Source organism: Silene latifolia, chromosome Y (assembly GCF_048544455.1).
Source record: "Silene latifolia isolate original U9 population chromosome Y, ASM4854445v1, whole genome shotgun sequence".
Taxonomy (NCBI): Eukaryota; Viridiplantae; Streptophyta; class Magnoliopsida; order Caryophyllales; family Caryophyllaceae; genus Silene; species Silene latifolia.
The window spans coordinates 141597510-141623440 of record NC_133538.1 but is presented as its reverse complement, the minus strand read 5'-3'; the positions used below and the strand labels follow the sequence as shown (position 1 = coordinate 141623440).

Sequence of the window (25931 nt, the reverse complement as noted above, 5' to 3'; positions counted from 1 at the left end):
TAGGGCAAGCATATTCCTTTTAGATCTACTGTTGCTTGGTTCACTGGATTATACTATTTTTAAAGACATGCTATGGTGCACGAAAGTTCACCAGGTGTACTCTTTGGTGGTCTTCGCCGTTTGCTACCGCTGGTTGCGGCTGTTCTGTGCTCTCTGTTCCCCTAGATCCTAAAGGGAGTCCGTCATTTCCCTGAATGGTTGGTTTGTGTGCAACTGAAGCGTCACCTGATACATAACCTAAACATGTTGCTTTTAGATTTAATTGTGCTTCTCCAGACGAATTGTACCTTCTAAAAAGGAATTGTTTCGTTAAGGAAAGGTAAAAGTTAGGTTATTCGTTTCTTGTACGATTTCTGCAGCGTTGCCCGAGTGTCTCTTTCCAGTGGAGCATCCTCTTTTAAGTGCTTTAGTAGTCACTGCGCCAGCACATTCATCTAAAATGTTTTTAATTGGTGAGCTTAAATGACTTCTTCCAATTTAATTATACACAAAAATAACATCTATTCGGTATGTGCAGCTCACAATGATGTTCTGATGTTTCTTCTTCAGATAGTTGGCTTCTGAATATATTGCAAAGAATCTTTACAGTTTCAACTAAAACGTAAGCAAATATTCATTTCGATCACCAAATTCCATCTCAGGCTAGGCCATTACACCTCCGCTAAATCAGAGGAAAAACAGGTGTCTAAAGTTATACACAAAGACTGACATACACAGTAGCTTATAAGCGCTAATCTTAAACTAATTGATCACTCACCTACATCCCCAGGACAATCCATCTTCCACTAACCAAATCTGCAAGTTCTACAGCAATTCAGCCGGCCATTCTCATTGTAAACCTGCATGAACATGTCAAATCTTAAAGTATACTGACCCATGGACCTGTACTGTAGCTAAATAAAACACAACGCCTAGTACTCGCACAGGCATTATTCCTGGTTCATTTATACAAACATTGATCCCTGGCTCGCAACATGATACTCCGGGTGAAGGACAATATATGACTCATTCTTTAACTATTTTAAAAAGCCATTTTGGTACCAATTTATTTGTTCATCCATTGTTACTTCTGGCTTTTTACGCAACCTCATATCTAGATTTCATAACCGCGTATAATATTGATTGTTCACTGTAAACAATTTTACCCCGGCAGTTTACCTTTAGCACCCACTTTGTCCTACTACCCCAAGTTGTATCTACACTAAATCTAGTTCGATACCAGAGATAGCTAAAGATATCACCTACTATTAGTAATAAACTGACAGAATAACAACATAAGCCTTTGATTAAACCACTTAACTTAAAACTTGAAAGGATTACAAAAGACAGAATAACAACATAAGCCTTTGATTAAACCACTTAACTTAAAACTTGAAAGGATTACAACTTAGGAGTACCCACAACACCCAACATGCACAATTTCATTAAGGCTACATCTACATAAACCATTACAAACAAAAAAAGGAATCACATTTCATGGCAACACAGCAGCCTCTTTTTCAGACAACATACATTTGATTACAAAATACGCCTATTCATTACAAGACAATTCAGCGAACCTCCACCAACAGCTACCTAAAAAGGTGAATGGAACAGACATTACATATGTCTGATAATTGTGCATCTTTAGCTATACCAAGAGCCGCATTTTCTCAGGCTTTATTATACAGGGGTTGGGTACTCAACTGCCAAATTCTAAGGGACATTGTTTGGCTGCTTAATCTCCAATTTGCCATCAAATAGCAGATCAGCAGCATTGCCCTTGTCATTCATTCCTAAGCATGCCACACTGCCCTTGCTAGCCATTTTATTCTTCTTGGGGGGGGGGGGGGGGGTAACGTAATTCCAGACCGTATAACATAGGTAGGGCCTTCAGGGGTGTGACACTCACTTGCAATAAACAGAGGCACTGATTCCAAGTCGATGGGCACACAAACAGTGTTTGCTTTTACAGACATATACCTACCTCTCTGTAGCCCACATTGAATTTGTGAATACCTCATCCTATAGAAGTTGGCATCCTTTACAGTAAACCCATAAAGGGATTGGAAATAAGCAATGGCTTTCCTAGCCAAGCTTTGTCTTGCCTTGTCAACAGTATCCAAGCTGTCCCCAATAAAGTACATTTCTTTTGAAGGCTCGTTTGTGTAGGTAACTGTGAGACAAGATACATACCGGCCATATGGTTGTGTTAGGAAGTCTATCTCATCAACATCTATGTGATACGCTGCCACTATTTGTAGCCAAATGTCCCAAAAGTCAGCAGTTATCATCTTAGGCAAGGAAGTTGGCACGACACTTCGTTTTGTTTGACAGGCCTTCACCCATTTGTCTGAAGGTTCCCACTCAGGATATTGCAGTGCTTCTCGTTTCCTCTTGAAGAAGGCACAACAGGACATATATGTAATACTACGGTTTTCTATGTCTATGGGTACTCTATCGAGTGGGGCTTACTCTGTCGAGTAAGTATGTTTTTATACGAAATAGTAGTATGTTTAATAGGTACTCGATCGAGTATAAGTGGCACTAGATCGATTAAGGGGCACTCGATCGAGTATGTCACTTACTCGATCGAGTAAGTGTGTTTTCCGGGTGATTTTGACGGGTTTTGTTAATAATGCGGGATTAGTATATAAAGCCTCCGTCATCTTTCTTAATCTCTTTTATCATTCTAAAAACCCCTTTTAAGAAGAAAAGAAGTTACGTAAGTGTGTTCCTCACATTTTTAACAAATTTCCAAGGCTAGGAGTGTCGGATCATCTTGTTCTTTACGCCGTTGTGATCCTTGTGTCGAGGGTAAGCTTTTTATATAATTTTTATAACGTTTTTTTAAAGTTGGTTGAAACCCTAATTGGGTAATATGGGGGTTTTGAGGAGTATTGTAAATGTTAGATTGTGATTTTATGATTGTATGTTTGATAGGAAGTAATTTCAGTGAAGGACGATGTTGATTAGCTGATTGTGACAATCTTGGTGATTCCTATTTCAGGTAGGGTTTCCCTACTCATTATTAGTTACATAAAGTGTGGTGATGGTTGTTGTGATTAAAGATTGATTGTATTGTTGAGTTGTTAGACGGTTATTGTTTTCATACTATTGATTGGTTTGTATCTGTCTGTGATCTTCAGAGCGTGTCCCCTGGCTGAGTGGAGTCACTTGCGGGAGTGGCTTCATGCCCTTGGTTCGCCCCCTGTGGAACCCGCCATAGGAGGGGATGTGCACATTAAGGAAACTTGGGTTTATCGCTCGATGGAGATGAGCGGGGATTTGGTGGGTACGGCTGCGGTCCCGCACTGGCGGCGTGGAGTACTTGTTGCGATGGGTACTCTGGCAGGACTACACACTTTAGTGTGTAGTCAGTTGTGTGGAGTTTGTAGATAGAGACTGAGGATTTGTGTGAACTGCTTGAGCTGTTTGTGACGTTGTTTCTTTGTGGCATTTGTTTTTATGTAATCAATACTGACCCCGTTTAAATGTTTTAAAAACTGTGGTGATCCATTCGGGGGTGGTGAGCAGTTATTGAGCAGGTATTAGACGATGAGTATGGGATAGCTGGGATGAGTCTTCACGTGGCAGTTAGAAGTTTTCCGCTATGTCAGACGATGTTTTGTAGTTTTGATAGTTTTATCAGTAGACCGTTTTGAGTACTTTGTATTTCAGTTTAACAGTTTTAGAGTTGACATGTAATCACTTTAAACCGTATTTACTTTTAAGTATGTTTCGTTATTGTCTTATGATTATCATTGCCTCGGGTAACCGAGATGGTGACGTTTCCATACCTTAAGTGTTCCTGGTAAGGATCTTGGAGTATGGGGGTGTCACAAAGTAGTATCGGAGCAACGATCCTTAAACCTGTAACCAATGAACCTAATGAACATAGGGAGTCAAACTAAAATGAACCCGGGTAGAAGTTGTAGGAGCTAATGCAAAGACTTGGGAGACGTCCTAAAGTCGCGAACTCGCCCTACAATTTTGAACCGGTCACTATGGGGTGTCATGAGACCGCTATGTGTTTGCTAATGTTCTATTGCATATGTTGAATGATGTGTTATATATAAATGTTTCAAAATGATTGTGGTGGAATGAGGAATGTGGTAAATGATAAAGTGTTGTGAATAGGCATGTTGCATGATAGTTGGTTTACAATGTTGTTTGGAATTATTGGAAAGGTATATGAGAATGATGAATGATGTGGTTCAAAAAGGGGAGTAGTTCATATATGAGAATATGTGATGAATAATGATTTTGCAGGATGGATGATTTATAATGTGGCATAATAGTGACATGTGAATAGGAATGTTGTGTCGTATACGTATATTTTGTTTGCGTAAAGTTGTATGATAAGTTTATGTACTTGTCCACTATTGTTCATATGTATATGTTATAAGAAGTGTGTAGTGTTGTAATGGATGAATTGGTTGGAAAAGATTAAGTGAGTAATTGCATAAGAATATGAAATTCATGTGTGGAACATGTTTATGTGGGTAGTGGATTTTATAATGTGGGTAGTGGATTTTATTAATCATGATTGACAAGTTAAATAATCTATGTGCATGATGAATGTTGTTGCTTGGCTTTTGAAGATAGTAACATGTGAGTAGGAATACTGGTTTTATGAGTATGGAGTTGTTTTTGTTTACCTTGTTGTCGTTTTTTGTTTGGAAGTAGAAATCAAGTAGTTGTGTTTTTTTTTCGATTATAGAGAGGTTGTCTTTAGACTGTTTTAACTTGAGATGTGGAGCAGGAGCTCTGGGTTCAAATCCCACCACAGACACTATCCTAAACAACCAGGCACATACACCTACACAAAGGGAATGGGTGCAATTTAATGGTCAAGGTCTAACACCATGGGGCCTGACCATGGTCCATCTAGCCTAAGGGAGGTGGCCACTACAACCTTGCCTAGGAACCTTCCTGCTGCTGACGTCCACATCAACACAAAAATCACCCAACAGGAGCACACGAGGAGGAGTACTATTGTAGCTATTATTTTGTTCATTTCATGAGTCATTGCATTCCTAGTTGTACTGTCTTAATTCCGTTTGTTCTTTTCTATTCTAAAACCCTACAAACACTTGCCATTTCAGGACTATAAATTCTGTAACCATCCCCGGAATGAGGGCAGCTTTTGATAAAAAGAAGAACCTGCATTTCTGCAGCTTATTTCTTGTGTGGAGTACAAGGACCAGTTACCTGTGTGGGACTGAATCCTTAGCTGACCTGTGTTGGCAGCAATTTACCTTAGTCTTTTTGTTTTTACTCTTGTGAATGTCACCATCAATTCTCGTTCATTGTGAGCCTGTTATTGTTGCATCTTTTATTGAGAGTTGTTCAAAGTTTTCACCAAAAAGGAACCTACTTTAATCTGATTTTTCCATAAAGTTTATGGCTTGTTTACTGCAAATACATTTCTAAGCTTAACTCATTTATTATATGCTCCAAATTGGTTATCAGAGCCAAGGCTAAAACTACCTATAAATACACCACCTTTTTTTTTCAACCCCTCAAACAAAAAAAGCAAGCACAAATGGATAATGAGAGATTAAACCTCCTAGAAGATACTGTCAGGAGATCAGCTGGTAGTATGGAAACCATATCAACTGCTGTCAACAAAGTCGTTCGAGGATCGAGCCACGAAAAAAAACTCTGACTCTGATGAAGCAATACCAGGAAGGCCTAGATTAGGTAAACATGACAACTCCATTAAAATAGATTTCCCTGTTTTTAATGGTAGTCTGAACCCAGATGACTTCCTAGAATGGCTTAGGTCCATGGAAAGAATCTTTGAGTTCAAAGGATACAATGATTCAAAGAAGTTTAAGGTAGCTATCCTAAAACTAAAGGGCTATGCTTCACTCGGTATGAAGGCATGAAAAACCGAGAGATTAAGGGGGGGGAAGAACCTATCAAATCCTGGGATAAACTCAAAAACAAAATGAAAACTAAGTTTATTACTACTGACTACACCCAAGACTTGTTTCTGAAACTTACTCACCTAAGGCAAGGGGATGACTCTGTAGAAGCCTATCTCAGGGAATTTGAAAACCTAACCCTACAGTGTGAGTTACAAGAGAAACCAGAACAGAAAATGGCTAGGTTCATAGAGGGGTTAGACCCAAAAATTGCTGCCAAGGTTAAACTACAACCCCTATGGTCCTTTGATGAAGTAGTCAGGGTGTCCCAAAAGTTGGAAAAACAAGGAAAAGAAAAGGCCACTGCACCAAAAACACAATACAAACCCCAAAGTTCCAAGCTTTACACCCCTGTCAAGTTTAATATGCCTCTTAAAGAAGAAAAGGGGAAGGCCAAAGATCGGTAGGTCTCCTCCTGGTGACCTGAAGAGAAGGTGTTACCAATGTCGGGGTTATGGACATTTCAAAGAGAAATGTCCCACCAAAAGAACCCTCACTGCAATGGAAATCCAACTTATGGAAGAGGATGGGGATATTGAAGTGGAAGGCCCCTTTGAGGAGTCCACGAGAAGAAGAAGTCGAGGACAATCGATAGAGAGCCGGTGCATCGCCCCCCCGATGAAGGTCCAGCACTGGTACTCAGAAGGGTTATGCACACTCAAAGCCTAGAAGAAAGTCAGAGGCAACAGATCTTCTAATCCAGGTGCACTATACAAGGTAGGGTTTGTCACCTAATCATAGATGGAGGCAGTTGTGCTAATGTAGCCTCCACTACATTGATAGAGAAGCTCAAGCTTCCCACCAGGGAACATCAGCACCCTTATAAGATCAAGTGGCTTAGTCAAGGTTCTGAGATTGCTATGAACAAGCAGGCCCTCATCTCCTTCTCTATTGGGCAAGCCTATACTGATGAGGTTATGTGTGATATCATTCCCATGGATGCCTGCCACATCCTATTAGGGAGGCCTTAGGAATTTGACAGGAGCATTGTACACCATGGGAGGAACAACACCTACTCCTTCACCAAAGATGGGCAAAGGATCACCCTCACACCTTTGGCCCTGGCTACACCCCCCAAATCTAGTGAGAAAGCTCCCACAAATCAGATTAATGGAACCTTACTACTCAAGGAGTATGAGGTACTACAAGAGCTCAACCAAGGAACCCTCATTTTTTCTGTCATTCCCAAAGAAATCAAGGTGCATTCTTGTGTTCCCCAACCTGAACCTCTCAAAAGGATTCTGGAAGAGTTCAAAGATGTCTTCCCCACTGAACTTCCCCCTGGATTACCCCCTCTGAGAGGGGTTGAACACCAAATTCACCTCCTCCCAGGAGCAACTTTGCCTAACAAACCTGCTTATAGGTGTGACCCTGGTACTGCTAAGGAACTGCAAGAGCAAATAGCTGACCTTATGAGTAAAGGTTATGTCAGGGAATCCCTAAGCCCATGTGCAGTACCAGCTCTGTTGGTTCCAAAAAAAGATGGCACTTGGAGGATGTGTATAGATAGCAGAGCACTAAACAACATCACCATCAAGTACAGGTTCCCAATTCCCAGACTTGATGACCTACTAGATGAACTAAGTGGAGCAAAGACCTTCTCCAAAATTGATCTAAGACAGGGATACCATCAGGTCAGAATTAAAGAGGGTGATGAGTGGAAAACAGCCTTTAAAACCAAACTGGGACTTTATGAGTGGCTTGTCATGCCATTTGGGTTATCCAACGCACCTAGCACCTTCATGAGGCTCATGACTGAGGTGTTGAGGCCTTTTATTGGGGTGTCTGTAGTTGTATACTTTGATGACATACTAGTGTACAGCTCCAGCACTACTGAACACTTGAAGCACCTGAGGGCAGTGTTCTTAACTCTCAGGAAGCACAAGCTCTTTGGGAAATTAGAAAAATGCTCATTCATGGTCCCTGAAGTGTCATTCCTGGGATATACTGTCTCTGGCCAGGGTATCTCAGTGGACCAAGAGAAGGTGGAGGCCATCAGATCCTGGCCTATCCCAACCAATATTACTGAGGCCAGGGGTTTTCATGGTTTAGCCTCATTCTATAGGAGGTTCATAAAAATTTCAGCACTCTGGCTGCTCCCATTACTGAGTGCCTCAAGAAGGGAGATTTTAAATGGACCCCCACAGCACAGGCTGCCTTTGAAACCATCAAGGAAAAGATTTGTTCAGCACCCATCCTGGCATTACCTGATTTTGAGAAACTGTTTGAGGTTGAGTGTGATGCAAGTGGGGCAGGCATAGGAGCAGTACTAACCTAAGAGAAGAAACCTATGGCATTCTTCAGTGAGAAGCTCAATGGGGCCAAATTGGGCTACTCAACTTATGACAAAGAATTCTATGCCATGATTAGGGCTCTAACTCACTGGGGACATTATTTGAAACCCAAACCCTTTGTCCTACACTCTGACCATGAAGCCCTCAAATTCATCAATGGCCAACATAAGTTGAACCATAGGCATGCCAAATGGGTGGAGTTTTTACAGGCTTTCTCTTTCACCAGCAGCTACAAGGAGGGCAAACACAACATTGTAGCAGATGCCCTTTCTAGAAGACACCATGTGTTGGCCCTGCTGGAAGGGAGAGTCCTTGGTTTTGAAATGATCAAAGAACAGTATGCTGGGGATCCTGATTTCTCAGTAGACTACCACAACTGCAAGGAAGGCAAACCCAGTAAACTAATATTGCAACAGGGCTTCTTGTTCAAAGGAAACAGGCTGTGCATTCCAGGGAGCTCAACAAGGGATCTCCTCATCAGGGAGGTCCACTCTAATGGATTAGCTGGACACTTTGGAATTAACAAAACTCTTGAAATCCTGCAAGATCAGTTTTACTGGCCAAAGATGCAAACTGATGTACAAGCCATTATTCAAAGGTGTGGCCATTGCCAAAGGTCCAAGAGTCAATTCAGGCCTAGTCCATACATGCCCCTACCTATTCCTAGTAAACCGTGGGATGATGTGAGCCTTGACTTCATTGTGGCCTTGCCTAGGACACAGAGAAGTAAGGATTCCATCATGGTGGTGGTAGACAGGTTTAGCAAGATGGCACACTTTGTACCTTGCAAAAACACAGAGAATGCCATGAGTGTGGCTGACTTATACTTCAGGGATATTGTAAGGCTACATGGTGTTCCTAGATCCATGGTGTCTAACAGGGATGTGAAATTCCTAAGCTATTTTTGGAAGGCACTCTGGAAGATGCTCAAAACCAAGCTACTTTTCAGCACAGCCTACCACCCCCAGACAGATGGGCAGACTGAAGTCACCAACAAAACCTTAACTCAGATCCTCAGAAGCATTGTGAGCAAATCTCTGAAAGACTGGGACCTCAAGCTGGCTCAAGCTGAGTTTGCTTACAACAGGGCTCCTGCTGCAGCAACTGGACTGTCCCCATTTGAAGTAGTCTATGGTATGAACCCACACATACCCCTTGATTTGGCCAAGATACCCGCTGAAGAGTATAATTTTGATGCCCAAGCTAGGGTAGAATCCATCACCAAGCTCCACAAACTAGTACAACAGCAGATTCAAAAAACAAATGAAAGATATCAGAAGAGAGCACTGCAAGCCAGACCAAGAAAACCCTTTCAGGTTGGTGACCTAGTATGGCTCCATCTGAGGAAGGAAAGATTTCCAGCCAAGAGGAAAAACAAACTCATGCCTAGGGTAGAAGGACCCTTTGAGATCAGTCAGAAACTGGGAGATAATGCTTATAAGCTCCTCCTGCCTGGGAGTGATGTGGTAGAAGGAACATTCAACATTGGGGATCTATCTCCCTACTATGGAGATGAGGTTCATGGAGAAGGTCCAACAGATGAAGCACACTTTCAAGGAGAGGGGATTGGAGCAGGAGCTCTGGGTTCGAATCCCACCACAGACACTATCCTAAACAACCAGGCACATACACCTGCACAAAGGGAATGGGTGCAATTTAATGGTCAAGGTCTAACACCAAGGGGCCTGACCATGGTCCATCTAGCCTAAGGGAGGTGGCCACTACAACCTTGCCTAGGAACCTTCCTGCTGCTGACGTCCACATCAACACAAAAATCACCCAACAGGAGCACATGAGGAGGAGTACTATTGTAGCTGTTATTTTGTCCATTTCACGAGTCATTGCATTCCTAGCTGTACTGTCTTAATTCCGTTTGTTCTTTTCTGATCTAAAACCCTACAAACACTTGCCATTTGAGGACTATAAATTCTGTAACCATCCCTGGAATGAGGGCAGCTTTTGATAAAAAGAAGAACCTGCATTTCTGCAGCTTATTTCCTGTGTGGAGTACAAGGACCAGTTACTTGTGTGGGACTGAATCCTTAGCTGACCTGTGTTGGCAGCAATTTACCTTAGTCTTTTTGTTTTTACTCTTGTGAATGTTACCATCAATTCTCGTTCATTGTGAGCCTGTTATTGTTGCATCTTTTATTAAGAGTTATTCAAAGTTTTCACCAAAAAGGAACCTACTTTAATCTGATTTTTCCATAAAGTTTATGGCTTGTTTACTGCAAATACATTTCTAAGCTTAAATCATTTATTATATGCTCCAATATGTATATATGATTATGATGTGATTCTAATTGTAGGTGATAGCTTGTTCTGTTACGATTATAACGATAGGTCACATGCCCAAAACCACCAAGAAACTAGTGAGTTATGACCGTTTTACGAAAACTGGACAATGCTGAGAAATGCGTAGGGTACTCGATCGAGTGGCCCTCACTCGATCGAGTGCACCTCTTGTTACTCGATCGAGTAACCCTTACTCGATCGAGTAGTCCTGGTAATTTGTTTTACGTGTCTCTGACCTTCACCTACTCGATCGAGTAAGTCAGTCACTCGATCGAGTGACTTGTACTCGATCTAGTGACCCATGTTTTGGGTCATATGCTTATCTTTTGACTTGGTTGTATATTATGTTTAATTCAAAGGTGTTCTTTCGCTTCTTTATTCATTGTTTTACGTTTGTGTTGGTCCTGATGCGTAAGTTAACCAATCTTATGATGTAAGGTGTGGCACCTGTGGTGAGTATGAGTTCGGTAAGGAGGACAGGAGTTATATGTAGTTGTGATAGGTAGTGGAAAAGAAAAGGAAGATTGATAAGACTTATTAAGGCATGGAGCATGTTTTGTGAGAAGAGATGAGTGATATGATTGTGTGTTGAGTAATGTAAAAGTAAATGAATATGGGCAAGGGATGATGTGAGTCTAAGGAACGTGAGAATGAAAAGAGTGAAAGGAAGGATGTGGATAGTAGCAACTTTAGATGTGTAAGGAATTACGGAGAGAGATGGTTAGATTGTGTTGGTTAAGAATGTATGTAATGAAAGATCGTTGTAGAGGGATGGAGAAGAGTGGTATATAGTGAACTTAGTGGAGACATGTCGCGACGTGGATGTGTAGATAGTGAGCGAGTTTGAGAATTTGTATTATCAAGAGGTGAAACTATTGTATGATTTCCTTCGGCTAACGGTATGAAAGGAGTTTTGGTATATATAAAAAAAATGATTGGAGATCAGTGTGAGTGATAGCATGAGATGGTCTGGACTGATTGGTGATAAGTGTGAGTGATAGCATGATAAGAGAAGGTCTATAGTAAAAAAAAAAAAAGTGAGATGATACTGATATGAAATAATGGGATTTGAGTTTTGGAGCAATGAGAAGGTAACCGGAGCACTAAAAAGTTAGGTAGAAGGAATAAGGAGTTGAATCATTAATTGGTATTGTTGAGTGTAAAGAGATAAGAAGGATAAAAGTAAGCTGAGAAAGATGTTGACCAGAGTCATGTGATAAAGAAGTAATGAATCGTCGAGATGTGTGATACTATCATGAGGATTTGAGTTAATGGTTATATAGGAGTTTCAGGATAATATGATTAGTCATAAGTTTCGGGGAATTAAGGAAAGTAAGAAGCCGGGTAAAGAACTTACAGATATGAGATCTTGGTGGTGAGTTGGGTGACGATGCAATTATGGATGTAATTGGGAATAGTGTTGAGGTAATTGGTGTTGATGGATTTGATGTTCGTTATTTGGGATGTTAACCAAAGATAGGAAAGAAACCGTGATGTTTTGAGATGGGTGTAAAAGGTTTTTTATACGAGCAGTGGGGGTATTGTGGTGCTGTCACTAGTGGTTAAGGGTGATGATAGATAAGAAGGATAGCAATTCTGAAGAGGTTGATTTTGTAGAGGCCGGATTGATATGTACGTTTGGGAGGAAGTATAAGATGTGATGATATGAGACGGGTGCTAGTAGTTGAATATTAATGGTATGGTTATACTTGGCAGGAGGTGATGGTATGCGAATGGAAGAATATGTTATGAGGGGCATACGAGTTAAGCTCGGGCGAGAGGTAACCTTTATCAAGTGGTAACTTACGTGATCAGGATTGACTAATTGAATGTGATTATGGGTCTATGATGTGTATAAACGTTTGTGTGAGGTTCTGACCTCACGATAAGTGGTATGGTGTGATAGTTATAAAGTTGTTATGTGAATGTTTTGTGATATATGTTGGGTATGGTAAACTAATGGAATGATGTTCAAAAGTGATAGTTTCGGTGATCTGGCATGGCTAGTTATACTTGTATGTGTATTCATGATATATGTTTATTCCGTGAAAAGGTATGGATGATATTCATGAGATTCCTGTCTGTTTATTCAGTATAATATGTTGTGTTGTGATCTAGTAAAGCAGTTTTGAGTAAGTTTTCTTGTCCGAAAAGTTATACTGAGTCAGTGTTTATGGGAATTGTATGTGGTTATGATGTCTATATATGTGGTTGTTGTGCCTCGGGTGGTGATCCGGGCACGGTACTTCGTGTTGTGATGCGGGTATTTTCGCGCTGCAGTGCGGATGTTGGTTGCGGTGTTGCGATGCCATCACTGGTTGTCGTGGAGTAGACGGGATGATTACGATTCGAGTTTCGAAAGTACATACCAGTTATACATAGATTGTTGTTTTGTTTGCTTCTGTTTCCTGTGAGTTTCAGTTTGGACAGATAGACGGTTGTTTTGTTTATTGATGTTTCTTACCAGTTTCAGTTTGGGAGTAAGGGTAGAGTATGATATGGAAAAGAGTTGTGTATGTTTTCGTTGTTGTCATGGTATAGTGATATCATGTTGATGGGACACAGTTGTGAGAGGTTGTTGGAGTACTTGTGATGTTCTTTTGGAGGAAGCATTGGCTGACTTAGTATTGGCAAGTGATTCGTGGAACATGTGTTGTACAGATCTGAAAACTGCAGGTGGTCCATAATCTTTTGTTGAGACAGTGAGTATAGGGCGTTGGACATTAGTATCATGGTAAGTTGTGGATGAGTTTGTGGTAATAAAAGGGAGAACTTGAGGAGCTAGTGTGATTGTGTGTAATAATTGTGGATCATGAGTTCTGAGTATAGAGATAGGTGCATGTATAAAGGACTATGTCGTTTTGGCGGTAATAGGGAACAATTGAAGTTTTGGTTAAGCTAAAGATTTTATGGTATAGGTTAGGTGGTGTGCCGAGTGAATTGAGGTATGAGAACTGTTTAAGTAAGAGAGCCTTGGTTATAGGAATGGTGAGTGTTTAGATTATAGGCGGTTATCTTTGACATGTGATGGTGATGAGGATAATCAGAAGATATAGCTAAGGATTTAGTACTAGTGAGTTACGAGGACGTAACATTTGTCTTAAGAGGAGTAGGATGCGATAAAAGAGAGTTTCATGGGTGTGCATGTTGTATTATAATTGGAAGTAGAGTGTTGGTGTAGCATAAAGGATGGATCTTTGTTGTGGTTGATATTGTTAAAAGGTCATGGCCGTGCTTGTAGTAGTTCGATGTTTAGGAATGGGAGAATATTTCGATAGTGTTGACAGTTGGATGATGATTTTTACGAGTTCTAAAGTGTTGACAATGGGATGAGATGATCTTTATGAGTGTGAGTAAACTTCAAGGATGAAGTTCCTTTTAAGGGTGGTAGAATGTAACATTCCGTTTGATGTTTATGAGTATCTTAATATTGGATTTTCTAGTGGATAATATGTTAGTGAAACGGAGCTAGCAGCGTTTGTGGATGATAGTTGGTAGTATATGGAGTTACTGTCGAGAGAGACTATAATGTACTTGATACGATATCGTGAGCCATGTTGTGGAGATAAGAATAGTTGGTGGAGTTAGTATTGAGAGTTCATGTTTTATAGGTTGGGGTTTTCTTTTGAGTTCTTAGTTACGTTTTTGTGTGTTGATCGAGTTAGTATGTTTGTTTTTATGTATGCGTTGAACTTCGGGGACGAAGTTCCTTTTAAGGAGGGAAGACTGTAATACTACGGTTTTCTATGTCTATGAGTACTCTATCGAGTGGGGCTTACTCTGTCGAGTAAGTATGTTTTTATACGAAACAGTAGTCTGTCTGATGGGTATTCGATCGAGTATGTGTGGCACTCGATCGAGTAAGGGTCACTCGATCGAGTGTAGAAAAAGTCCTATTGACATCGTCACAAAGATATCGGTTTTAGTTGAAACGATGTAAATGTTTATAAATAACATCAGTTCTACCAAAACCGATGTAAAATGTGTAAAGATTTTTTTCCCTTACATCGATTATTTTAAAAAACGATGTACATAAATATTTCTGCCATCGGTTTTAACATAAACGATGTAAATAGGGTATTATTGACATCGGTTTTAAATAACCGATGTAAAAGAGTTCTCATTAACTGCAAAAGATTAATAAACACTGCCCTAGCCTCCCCCTCTTCACAGTTCACACGACCCTTCACTTTCCTTTTAGCTTCCACGCTCTATTTTTCTCTTTACTTGCCTCGCTCTTGTCTGCTGTCTTCACCACTGTCCGTCGGCCTCTTCCCACCAGGTTTGTGTTCCTTTCAGTTTTGAATTTTCCACCTTTCCCTAATTTCTCAATTTAGGGTTTGTGTGTTTTGATTTCTCTAATTTAAAGTTTTGATAATTTATGAAATTATAGTGATGTTGTTGATTAATTAAAGATTTGAAGTATTGTGAGTGACTGAGTGTTGATTAATTAAAGTGTTGTTCTTGAAGATTAATTAAGGTTTCGTTGATACACTACTCTTTTACTATCTAATTTATCATCTTTTTATCAACTATTTAAGGTTTTGTTTGACTTCTGATCTCTCATTAATAAAAGTGTTGTTGATTAAGTAAAGCACATCAAAATGGCTGTAACTTTTAATTATTGAACTGTAGTGGATGAAAAATCTCCATCTAGTGTGCCCACAGCCTCAATCATAATCTAGAGTAGCCAATGTTACTCTTAGTGACTAGATGGCCATACAACTCAGGCCCCCCGAATCCCAACGATTATTTTCTATTCATTATTAGCAAAACATGGTTAGCAGTTTTTGATTTCTTAGAATGGGAGTCGAAGTAATATCTGCTACCTCTTGCAATAATGTACGCTCGTCTTTGGCTAGAGACCATACTTGCCAAATGTAACTATGTCTGTGTCAAATGAAGTCAGGCTGAAGGTGAGGGATACCACATTTGCACGAGGATATGTTCTGCATGCCAAATAGTGGTTTCTTATATTAGATAGACATGATACTTCAGTTGGTCGTCATAAAAAACTAAGCTGCCTTTGTTGAAATTGTGCTAATGTACTTTCTTTTTGAAAGGTGTAGTTTTAATACTGGAAGTCTCTTTGACCAATCAAATTCTACTTTTCAGTGGTGAAAATCTGTAAAATGTAACTTCTATTTGAATTGATTGCATAAACGTACTACTTTGTATATCGGTTTATACTTGTATGATTATTCCAATGCTTACTGGAAGTTATTGTTGTGAGTTAGTATGATTTTCATTGGGGTTTAATTAAATTTGGAAGTGAAGATATTTTTATAGTTTGTACTCCATTAAGCCATTAAGATGTCACCAGATGTTAAGCATTCAAGTTGAAGTCAACAGCACATAAAGCAACATATGATTGATCTGATTAGGTTCAGCCTCAACTAGCTGCATCAGTTTTAACTTGTTCATATTGTTCTATAAATTTTCAGCTATTTGTAAATGACCAGTTTCTTAAATGGAATCTAAAGAACCGCATTAAAGACTCGATAACTAATCATTTACTCTTCCTAATTTTTTTGCTTTGTGTACCAGACTGTCTTACGACTTCTGTCTCTACTATGTTATTTATTTCACGGCAGTGTTTAGGGCGCTCCGTGTATTTTACCTTTTTCCCATCATCAATTTTAGAAGACTTGATAACTAATCGTTTACTTTTTTCTATATCTTGGAACATTGCAGCCTCTTATGTGAAACACTAACAGGAAAGGAGCGTCTTTTATTCTATAGTAGACTTAAGGAATCTCAGGGGTGCTGCTTTAAAAGAGGCGAAGCGTCCATACTCCTTTATCACAGGACTGGTTTCTTAAAACATGGGCACTGCCTTACTCCTAAAAACATATAATTTACTGCAGCGGAACGTATAATGGAAACGTTTAGCATAAGCATGCACGGAGTATATATGAGAAGATCAGACGAATCATGAGATTAATTAGTATGGTTTAGTGTTAGATTTTGTCAGCTTCTACATTCTTTCAAAAATTTACGATAACCACCTCTGCAACACAGATATTATCGTAATTCAAGTATACCTTTAATTGATAGCAGCTTTTGTGTTTCGATTTAAATGCGTCCTTAGCTCCAAACAATTTTTACACTCACACACGTGCTTTCTTTTTTTCTTGAATGATTAAATTTTTTATTTTCACTTTCAACTAAAGTTCGCTGTCCTAGTAACCTTACAATGCAGGAGTGGCTGGAAGTGTTGAGTTGTGGAGTGATGGAGCGACAGATATTAGAGAGAAGTGGTAAACTGGAAAATTATTCTTGGGCTTTTGGTCTGGGATTGGAGAGGCTAGCAATGGTCTTATTTGACATTCCTGATATCCGCCTTTTCTGGTCAACTGATGAGCGATTTACTCCTCAGGTCTTTTTCTGACACGATCATATTGTACTGACTACTGTACATCGTTTATGTTGCCAGTTATATTACTCTAAAATATTCCCAAAAACTTATCTAAGACGCTTATTTCTAATTAAACGGGGAATATATAAACTATTTGTGTGGGACGGTCTCATACAAGACTCATTGCTCTACAAGGAAATATCATTTCCCTACTTCGCAGTTTCACTGTCATGTGATGGGTCTGACTGGTTGCTACTTTGCAGTTCTCCAAAGGCCAGTTTGTTGTCAAGTTCAAGCCCTTCTCAAAGGTAAGTGAATGTTGAACTGTTTCTACTTATATATAATTGATTTTGAGATCTGATTTTTTTAGCATATAGCTAATTAGTTTGAGATGTTGTGTCAATATTATTGGGTGAAAGAACCGACCAAGTAAGTGATATCCTGATGTTTTAAAATGTACTCCCATTAAATGCAAGGTGTTAATTCTCGTGGACTGAATCTGTATTTAACTACGCATCTGATGGACGACATAGAAAAGGTATCTGGATCTATTGTCTCGAATTGTTTTTTTTTTCAAACACCCAACCTTAAATTTTTTTGAGATACTTAACTGAGGTTTTAAAGAAGCAACAAGAGAAGAGATATGTGATGGGTGCTTTTTTTTAGGCGTGAGTATTACAATTTTTTTTCTTGCATTTCATCAATTTTTTTTCCTGCACATATTTTTTTGACCCAATTAAAGTATTTATAAGTTTTGTCTTAGAGATTATATTGCATATATTGTTGACTCGAATAAGGCGTCAAAGAAGACATGACAGATAAAAAGTTGCTTAACCTGGTAAGTTCAATCGACTAGCTAACAACATTAAATTATAGTTATTCATGTATGAATGATCGATAATATGATTACTTTTCATGTATTCAATTTCAGGGTTTGGAAAAGGTATTCTTTTAGGGCTGGAACGCGTGATATGTCAAAAAAAAATGAACTCCAAATAAAAATGATTGAGGTATGTAGTTGTTTTCCTTAGAAATTCAATTACGCCGAATATAGCGGCTGCCTTTGGTATGATGCCTTTGGTATGAACTTGCCTTGAACTGCCTTTGCCTTTGGTATGATGCCTTTGATATGAACTTGCCTTGAACTGCCTTTGCTACCATTTTCTTGTTTGTATTGATTGATAATAAGGAGCCTTTACAGTCATATGATGACAATGTTTGTCCAATACGTAGATTTGGTGCCGATTTGGTGCGCAAACTGGCTGATCTTGTTTAATATATATGATTGAGGTGTTGAGTAGCAAACTGAACCAATTACGCCTATTTAACTCACTGATAGACTGAGATTAAGACTGAGATTATTGATGCTGCTCCTCTATGTTGATGCATATGTATGATGATCTTATTGTTGATATGCAAGCATCATAAATTATATGTTGTTCTATATATCTCCATGATGAATATCGGAACTTTTGCTTGCATACTCTTAGTGCTCTTGTCGGCTGCCTACTTATTCTTAATTTGTATAAATGTAGTGCCCTCAACAGCTGTAGAGTTATGAGTGCGGTTATTATGTTATGAAGTGGATGTATGATATTACCGTACGTTACGCATCATAAGAGGACGACATAGTAAAGGTATCTTGATCTATTGTCTAGAACTGTTTGAATTTTTATGTATAAATTCGTATATAATTTTTATGTATCGATATCGTTCGTATTTTCTAAGTGTGTACCTCTTCCTAATCCTTGTTATTCCTAATCCTTGTTCTTGTATGTAGTGTGTTTCAGGTTCACAAATGATAATTGAACAAATGAACGAGGTTCGAGAACTTTGGTCGCTTTATTGGGGAAAGAACGTCTAGAGTATGTATGGTTTAGATTTCTAGAAATTGTAATTGAAAATACACATTTTGCGTCGTAGAAGCGTGTAGTGTACGTTTTAAACTACTTTAAATGGATGTAATTGTATACACTATAATATATGTTTTTGGTATAATAAATATATAGTTGTGTTTGAATTGTTGGAAGGAATGAGATACATGGTTATTATTTGTATATTGATTAATTTTTTAGGCCCCTAATAGCGTAAAAATTCACAAATAGGTTATGAGTAAATCGTCATTTACGAACCTGAAACATACTACATTTCATACTAAATCAGTTTCAGACCAAAGCTGATGTAATTGAGACCAAAACCGATGTAATTGAGACCAAAATCGATGTAGAATCGTGTAATTTAGGATTGTCATTTGCATTACATCAGTTTCAGACCAAAACCGATGTAATTGAGACACTATTAACATCGCTTTTCACCTATAATCGATGTTAATAATATCTATTTACATCGGTTTTAGACCAAAACCGATGTAATTGAAACACAATTAACATCGGTTTTCACTTATAACCGATGTGAATTGTATACTATTTACATCGGTTCTAAAACCGATGTTAGGGTAAAAATACTAAATACGTCGCCCCCAGAAACATCGCCACTAAAGCAATGTAAATGGGGTAAAATAACCGATGTCAATAAGACTTTTTCTACTAGTGTGAGTGACTTACTCGATCGAGTAAGTGTGTTTTACGGGTGATTTTGACGGGTTTTGTTAATAATGCGGGATTAGTATATAAAGCCTCCGTCATCTTTCTTAATCTCTTTTATCATTCTAGAAATTCCTTTTGAGAAGAAAAGAAGTTACGTAAGTGTGTTCCTCACATTGTTAACAAATCCCCAAGGCTAGGAGTGTCGGATCATCTTGTTCTTTACGCCGTTATGATCCTTGTGTCTAGGGTAAGCTTTTTATATAATTTTTATAACGTTTTGTTAAAGTTGGTTGAAACCCTAATTGGGTAATTTGAGGGTTTTGGGGATTATTGTCGATGTTAGATTGTGATTGTCTGATTGTATGTTTGATAGGAAGTAATTTCAGTGAAGGACGATATTGAATAGCTGATTGTGACGATCTTGGTGATTGCTGTTTCAGGTAGGGTCTCCCTACTCATTATTAGTTACATAATGTGTGGTGATGGTTGTTGTGATTAAAGATTGATTGTATTGTTGAGTTGTTAGACGGTTGTTGTTTTCATACTGTTGATTGGTTTGTATCTGTCTGTGATCGTCGGGGCGCGTCCCTGGCTGAGTGGAGTCACTTGCGGGAGTGGCTTCACGCCCTTGGTTCGCCCCCTGTGGAACCCGCCAAAGGAGGGGATGTGCACATTAAGGAAACTTGGGTTTATCGCTCGATGAAGATGAGCGGGGATTTGGTGGGTACGGCCGCGGTCCCCCACTGGCGGCGTGGAGTACTTGTTTCGATGGGTACTCTGGCAGGATTTGTGTGAACTGCTTGAGCTGTTTGTGACGTTGTTTCTTTGTGGCATTTATTTTTATGTAATCAGTACTGACCCCGTTTAAATGTTTTAAAAACTGTGGTGATCCATTCGGGGGTGGTGAACATTTATTGAGCAAGTATTAGACGATGCATATGGCATAGCTGAGATGAGTCTTCACGTGGCAGTTAGAAGTCTTCTGCTGTGTCAGACGATGTTTTTTAGTTTTGATAGTTTTATCAGTAGACCGTTTTGAGTACTTTATATTTCAGTTTAACAGTTTTGGAGTTGACATGTAATCACTTTAAACCGTATTTACTTATAAGTATGTTTCGTTATTGTCTTATAATTATCATTGCCTCGGGTAACCGAGAAGGTGACGTTTCCATACCTTAAATGGTCCTGGTAAGGCACTTGGAGTATGAGGGTGTCACAATATACACTTTGCACCTCTCTAGGTTAACATCATCCACGATAATATGTTTTCTCTCAACAAGGTAATCTATTTCTTGTTCAACAGCCTCTTCCTCAGATTCAGCCATGCACTGTCCTTTCTCTCCCTTAAAGAAGCAAGCTGCATGACCAGAACCCCGCCTAAACACTAAATTTGCTTGATTTAGCTCCAAGTTTCCTTGGCTATATATATGTGGGAAATAATCTGTATACTTCCCTTATTATTAAGGATTATAACGAATTTAATGAAGACGATACTAGTCATAAAATAAAAATACATAAACAAAATTAAAGGATTCAGAAATAACCTTCGGTCCTAGCAAATACGGCCTAAGAACAATATTAAAATAGATATTCGCCTATCAGTTGCACCCAAGACGATATGAGATATGCCCTTTTGATTATGCTAGAATCGATCTAAAATTTTCTGTAAAAATTTAGGTTTTTTGTGTTTTTACTGATGAGAAGAGGCAAGAGAATGAGTAGAAAAATTAAGTCTAAAAATAATCTCCCTCTAACCTACTTAAACCGTGAATTAGGTTAGTAATAGGGTAGATATTTTCTTCCTTATTTTCGGCCCATATAACCGAAATAAGGAGTATTATTTCCTTATTTTGGTTATTCCAAAAATGTTTAAAATGTGTTAAATTGTCATCTAGTGAGGATCGAACCCATGACCTCTTGGTTTGTGTACCCTCACTATTACCACTATGACACATTCATCTTATTGATATTAAATATAACCGATTACATTTAATTACGAATTAACAGATTAATTCGTCCAAGCTAACATTACATACATTTAATTAAATATAACTTATTATATTCAATTTACGAATTGACAGTTAATTCGTCTCAACTAATATTATTTAATCTTCATTAAATAATTGTCTCATCAACACATTGACTAACTGTTTAGTCATATTAGGCATCAATGTGATCATATTTCTATAACCACATCTCTCAAACACATCCTATAGGTGTGACCTTTAGGGACCAGTTGATCACCGCCATCTGTATGATAATAACGTCAAACTTTCTAGCAAGCCAACCGTTATTAGGTAAACGTTAATCAACTGATTAAATATACGAAGTATACCCTTGTGAACCTGTAAGAGATTTACAAATGTTATCACACTAATTTGTGGAGGAAACAAGCTCCAACAAACTCCCACTTGTCCTCACAAGTGTATGTGCGATAACCGATTCTCATATCCTAAAATTTCTCCCACTCAATGTAAAACAATTTGCAAATCTGTATTCACAAAGGTCGTATTTTACAAGCGATCAATATCAAGAGTGGTTTCCCCGACTAGAGAGTAACTTAACTGATAAACGAATCAACATTCGAGCATGGCCATGCATTTCAGTTACAACTCCTCGAGTGGCCCTGAGAAATAACTATACCTGATAAGGGTTGGATATTTTCCTCAACTCGAATCCTGCAGATGTCGACAAAGATGAAATAAACCAAAAAATCTACTTAGCCTCGATTCTGACATCGTGAGAAAGAAACCAAAGTCACCCAAAAACTGCCTTAATCTCAAGAGACATTCGATAGTCAAAAGAATCGACTCTAGGAACACAATGGATGTCCTATCCACGACCTGGCACCGAATGTTTTTAAACATTTAGGACTCCATTACGTTGTCACAAAAAGTTGTCCTACGAGTATCGTTATAATCTCGCATATGTGATCGATCAGTCAACCGTTTGACTTATGGCTCGTTGAACCCACCATCAATCGACTGCACAATATAATAGCCGGAGTTATCAACTCACATTGGCGATTACGGACCAAAACAAATATAATGTAATTCAGTTCACTTTGTGGCGTTCAATGTTGTCAGTACAATCCACATGAAAAAACAAAATATTATAATAAAACGATGAAGTTATAAATAGTATATGAAAAAGATAATGTAATAAATCCATAATCAAGTACTACAACTCAGGAACGCGTTTAATTTCCATGGAATTAACGTGCCCTACATGCTTATCATAATTCAACGGTTTAGTGAGAGGATCCGCGATGTTATCATCTGTCGCAATCTTGTCTATCACTATCTCCTCTTGCTCCACGTAATCAAGGATCAGGTGAGCTTTCTGATGTACATGTCTAGATTTGTTGCTAGACTTTGGCTCCTTAGCCTGGAAGATGGCACCTCTATTGTCACAATAGATGGTGATCGGGTCATTCGAACTAGGAACTACTGTAAGTCCTTGTAAGAATTGACGCATCCATATCGCTTCCTTTGCTGCGCCTCCGACGGCATAGTACTCGGATTCAGTAGTAGAATATGCTACAACACTCTGTTTGGAACTCTTCCAGCTGACCGCAGCACCATTAAGAGTGAAGACGAACCCGGACTGAGATTTTGAGTCATCTCGATCCGTTTGGAAGCTAGCATCTGCGTAACCGATTGCGCGTAGCTTAGTATCGCCTCCATAAGTCAATAACCAATCCTTAGTCCTCCGTAGGTACTTGAGGATGTTTTTGACAGCTATCCAGTGTGTTTCACCTGGAGTCTTTTGGTACCGACTCGTCATACTCAATGCATATGCCACGTCTGGACGTGTGCATATCATGGCATACATGATCGATCCTATTGCAGATGCATAAGGAACATGACTCATGCGCTCAATCCCTTCAGGCTCGTGGGTGACTGAGACTTGCTCAACTGCATCCCAGTCGTCATTGGAAGGTTTCCCTTATTGTAGTTGGTCATGCTGAATAACTTCTCAAGAATCTTATCCAAATAAGACTCCTGACTAAGTGATAACGTCCATAGTGATCTATCTCGGTAGATACGGATTCCCAAAATGCACTGTGCCTCACCCAGATCTTTCATCTGAAAATGGTTCTTCAACCATTCTTTAACCGAAGATAGGAGAGGAATCTCATTCCCAATCAAGAGTATGTCATCGACATACAATATCAAGAAAACAATCTTGCTCCCACTCGACTTGATATATAAGAATGGTTCCTCGACCGATCGAGTGAAACCATACTCTTTTATCACCTGGTCGAAACGATGATTCCAACTCCGAGAAGCTTGCTTAAGTCCATAAATAAAACGCTTAAGCTTGCATACTTTCTTAGGATGTTTAGGATCTATGAAACCTTCGGGTTGCACCATGTACAACTCTTCCTCCAAATAACCGTTTAAGAAGGCGGTTTTCACATCCATTTGCCAAATTTCATAATCATGAAATGCGGCTATCGCTAAGATTATCCGAATGGAACGTAGCATGACTACAGGTGCAAAAATCTCATCATAATGCAGTCCGTGCACTTGAGTGAAACCTTTTGCCACAAGTCGTGCCTTATAGGTATCTGGTTGCGCGTCTACAGAACACTTTATCTTCTAAAGCCATTTGCACTGTAGAGGTTTTACCTTATTAGGTAAATCAACTAGATCCCATACGTTATTCTCATACATGGAGTCCATCTCGGATTGCATGGCTTTGAGCCATAGCTTTGAGTCGGAATAAGTCATAGCACCTTTATAGGTGACGGGTTCATCACTCTCTAGGAGTAAAACGTCATTCTCCTCGACCATACCAATGTATCTGTCCGGAGGATGAGAGACTCTACCCGACCTCCTAGGTTCCTCAGGAATATTAACCGTATCATCAGTTGGAGGAACAACTTCCTCCATCCGTTCCTCGGTTGTTGGTTCTGGAATCTCCGACAGCTCGAAGGTTCTATTACTCGTCTTGTTCTCGAGAAATTCTTTCTCTAAGAACGTCGCTGATGCGTGCATTTTACATAGACCTTTTAGGCCATATTAGCACGCATTTCCATGCTTATTTCTTAGTAATTTTACTACAAATATCCCCCGAATAGTCTACTTGGGATTGTTTTGTATTATTTACAGATATGAGCAGAATAAGATCATAATCAAGCCTAAAACATGTCCCTACGCATGCATATAGGAGATGAGTTGAGTCAGAGCTTGGAAAGTGCTATTTTGAGATGCGCATTGGAGTAAGGAAGTTAGGCGAGCCAAGAGAGTGCTTCAATTTGCTAGTTCCTGCTTGTAAGAGTCATATCTCGAGTTCTACAACATCTATTAAGGTGATTCCAGTTGTAGGTGAAAGCTTATCCTCTAGCTTTCCAACGCCACCAACCACGCCCTATTTGTCCAAGTAACGAAGAAATGGCGGCCATTTGAAGTTTGGTGCGCAAAGCGAGTTCTGTGGCCGAGCTCGATCGAGAGCCCTTCTTTTTACATCTTGATCGATCGAGAGCTTATGTACTCGATCGAGAGCTTATGTACTCGATCGAGAGGTCTAGTGACTCGATCAAGATGGGTTATCGCGTGGGCTTTAATTCTGTTTTGTAATTAGGTTTGTTTAAGTTAGTTTTAGTATAAATAAGAGGCGAGAAGTCAGAATTAAGCTCTCTTACTCTCTCACGCCTTATCACTGTTCCTGTAGCGAGGAAACGGAGGAAACTCCGTCTTCCATTCTTATTTATTTTCCGGATCTAAACTCTTGCAATCATTATTTATCGGTATTAATCTTAATTCCTTCTCTCTTTTCTTCTTTTATGCTTTGGTCCTTTATTATGCGTAACTAATTTCCTCGCTAGGACTTAGGGGATCCGCGATTATGATAGAATAGTAATCACCTTATCAGGTTCATGCTATTATAATTATGTTGTTAATTGTTGTATTTAATTGCTATAGTTTAATTGAGTCGACGCAATTAGCCTATAGACCGTAGTAAACCTTGACCTGGACCGAAAGGTTGGAATGGGTGAGACTCGCAGCGATACATTAGGGCACGATAGTGAGGGCGAAAGCTAAGCTATTGTCGCTTTAGGGTGAATTGAGACCGAAAGGAGATATTCGCTACCCCATAGATCGTATTTGTTTTGACCTGAGACCAGATTGTTAGACTTGATTAATTATGGTGAACCGACTGTCTTAGCTATTTCCTTTCCCTTGATCTACTCTTTATTTCTCTTGCCCTTCTCTCTTCCCTTTTCTTGTTGTAGTTTAGAAATCATTTTCAAAATCCCGTTTGTGACGGAATAAGCGAACCTAGAACAGATACAATAGCCTTCCTGTGGATTCGACCCTACTTGCCACTAGCTTCTGCTAGTAGTTCTTAGGTAAATTATTTTTGGTGCAGAAACGACCGCATCAAATTTTGGCGCCGTTGCCGGGGAGGCAATTGCCCTATCTGTTTTTTGTTTCGTTTATTTCTTTCCGCCTCAGGGAATTTTATTCCCTGCGGCAGTTCTTATCTCCTTTGCTAGTGTTGTTTTGATAGGTCTTAC

General features: G+C 39.2%; 1 protein-coding gene across 5 annotated transcripts; it reads left to right on the top strand.

The window, feature by feature from the left end:
• The first annotated feature begins 14626 nt into the window (after positions 1–14626).
• LOC141626872 (phenylalanine--tRNA ligase, chloroplastic/mitochondrial-like) lies at positions 14627–18879 on the top strand. Of its 5 annotated transcripts, XR_012536447.1 has the most exons (8): positions 14627–14783; positions 16704–16880; positions 17123–17167; positions 17336–17397; positions 17625–17697; positions 17791–17869; positions 18395–18496; positions 18640–18879. XR_012536447.1 is itself a non-coding variant. In XM_074440470.1 (7 exons), exons 1-3 carry the CDS (start codon positions 16698–16700, stop codon positions 17354–17356), a joined length of 249 nt encoding a protein of 82 aa, XP_074296571.1. In that variant the 5' UTR covers positions 14627–16697; the 3' UTR covers positions 17357–17397; positions 17625–17697; positions 17791–17869; positions 18395–18496; positions 18640–18879. The 5 variants fall into 5 exon arrangements, 4 of the variants coding, with proteins under 4 accessions (XP_074296571.1, XP_074296570.1, XP_074296572.1 ...); XM_074440470.1 differs by having other exon boundaries at positions 14627–16880; XM_074440471.1 differs by lacking the exon at positions 17625–17697 and having other exon boundaries at positions 14678–14783; positions 16196–16880.
• The last annotated feature ends 7052 nt before the right edge of the window (positions 18880–25931 follow it).

Bases quoted from the DNA above. Each gene is read 5' to 3' on its own strand.
- LOC141626872 (XM_074440468.1), top strand. From the start codon at position 16,698: ATGCAGGAGTGGCTGGAAGTGTTGAGTTGTGGAGTGATGGAGCGACAG. The intron at 16,881-17,122 runs GTCTTTTTCTGA...GCTACTTTGCAG, and splicing joins ATGAGCGATTTACTCCTCAG to TTCTCCAAAGGCCAGTTTGT. The intron at 17,168-17,790 runs GTAAGTGAATGT...ATTCAATTTCAG, and splicing joins AGTTCAAGCCCTTCTCAAAG to GGTTTGGAAAAGGTATTCTT.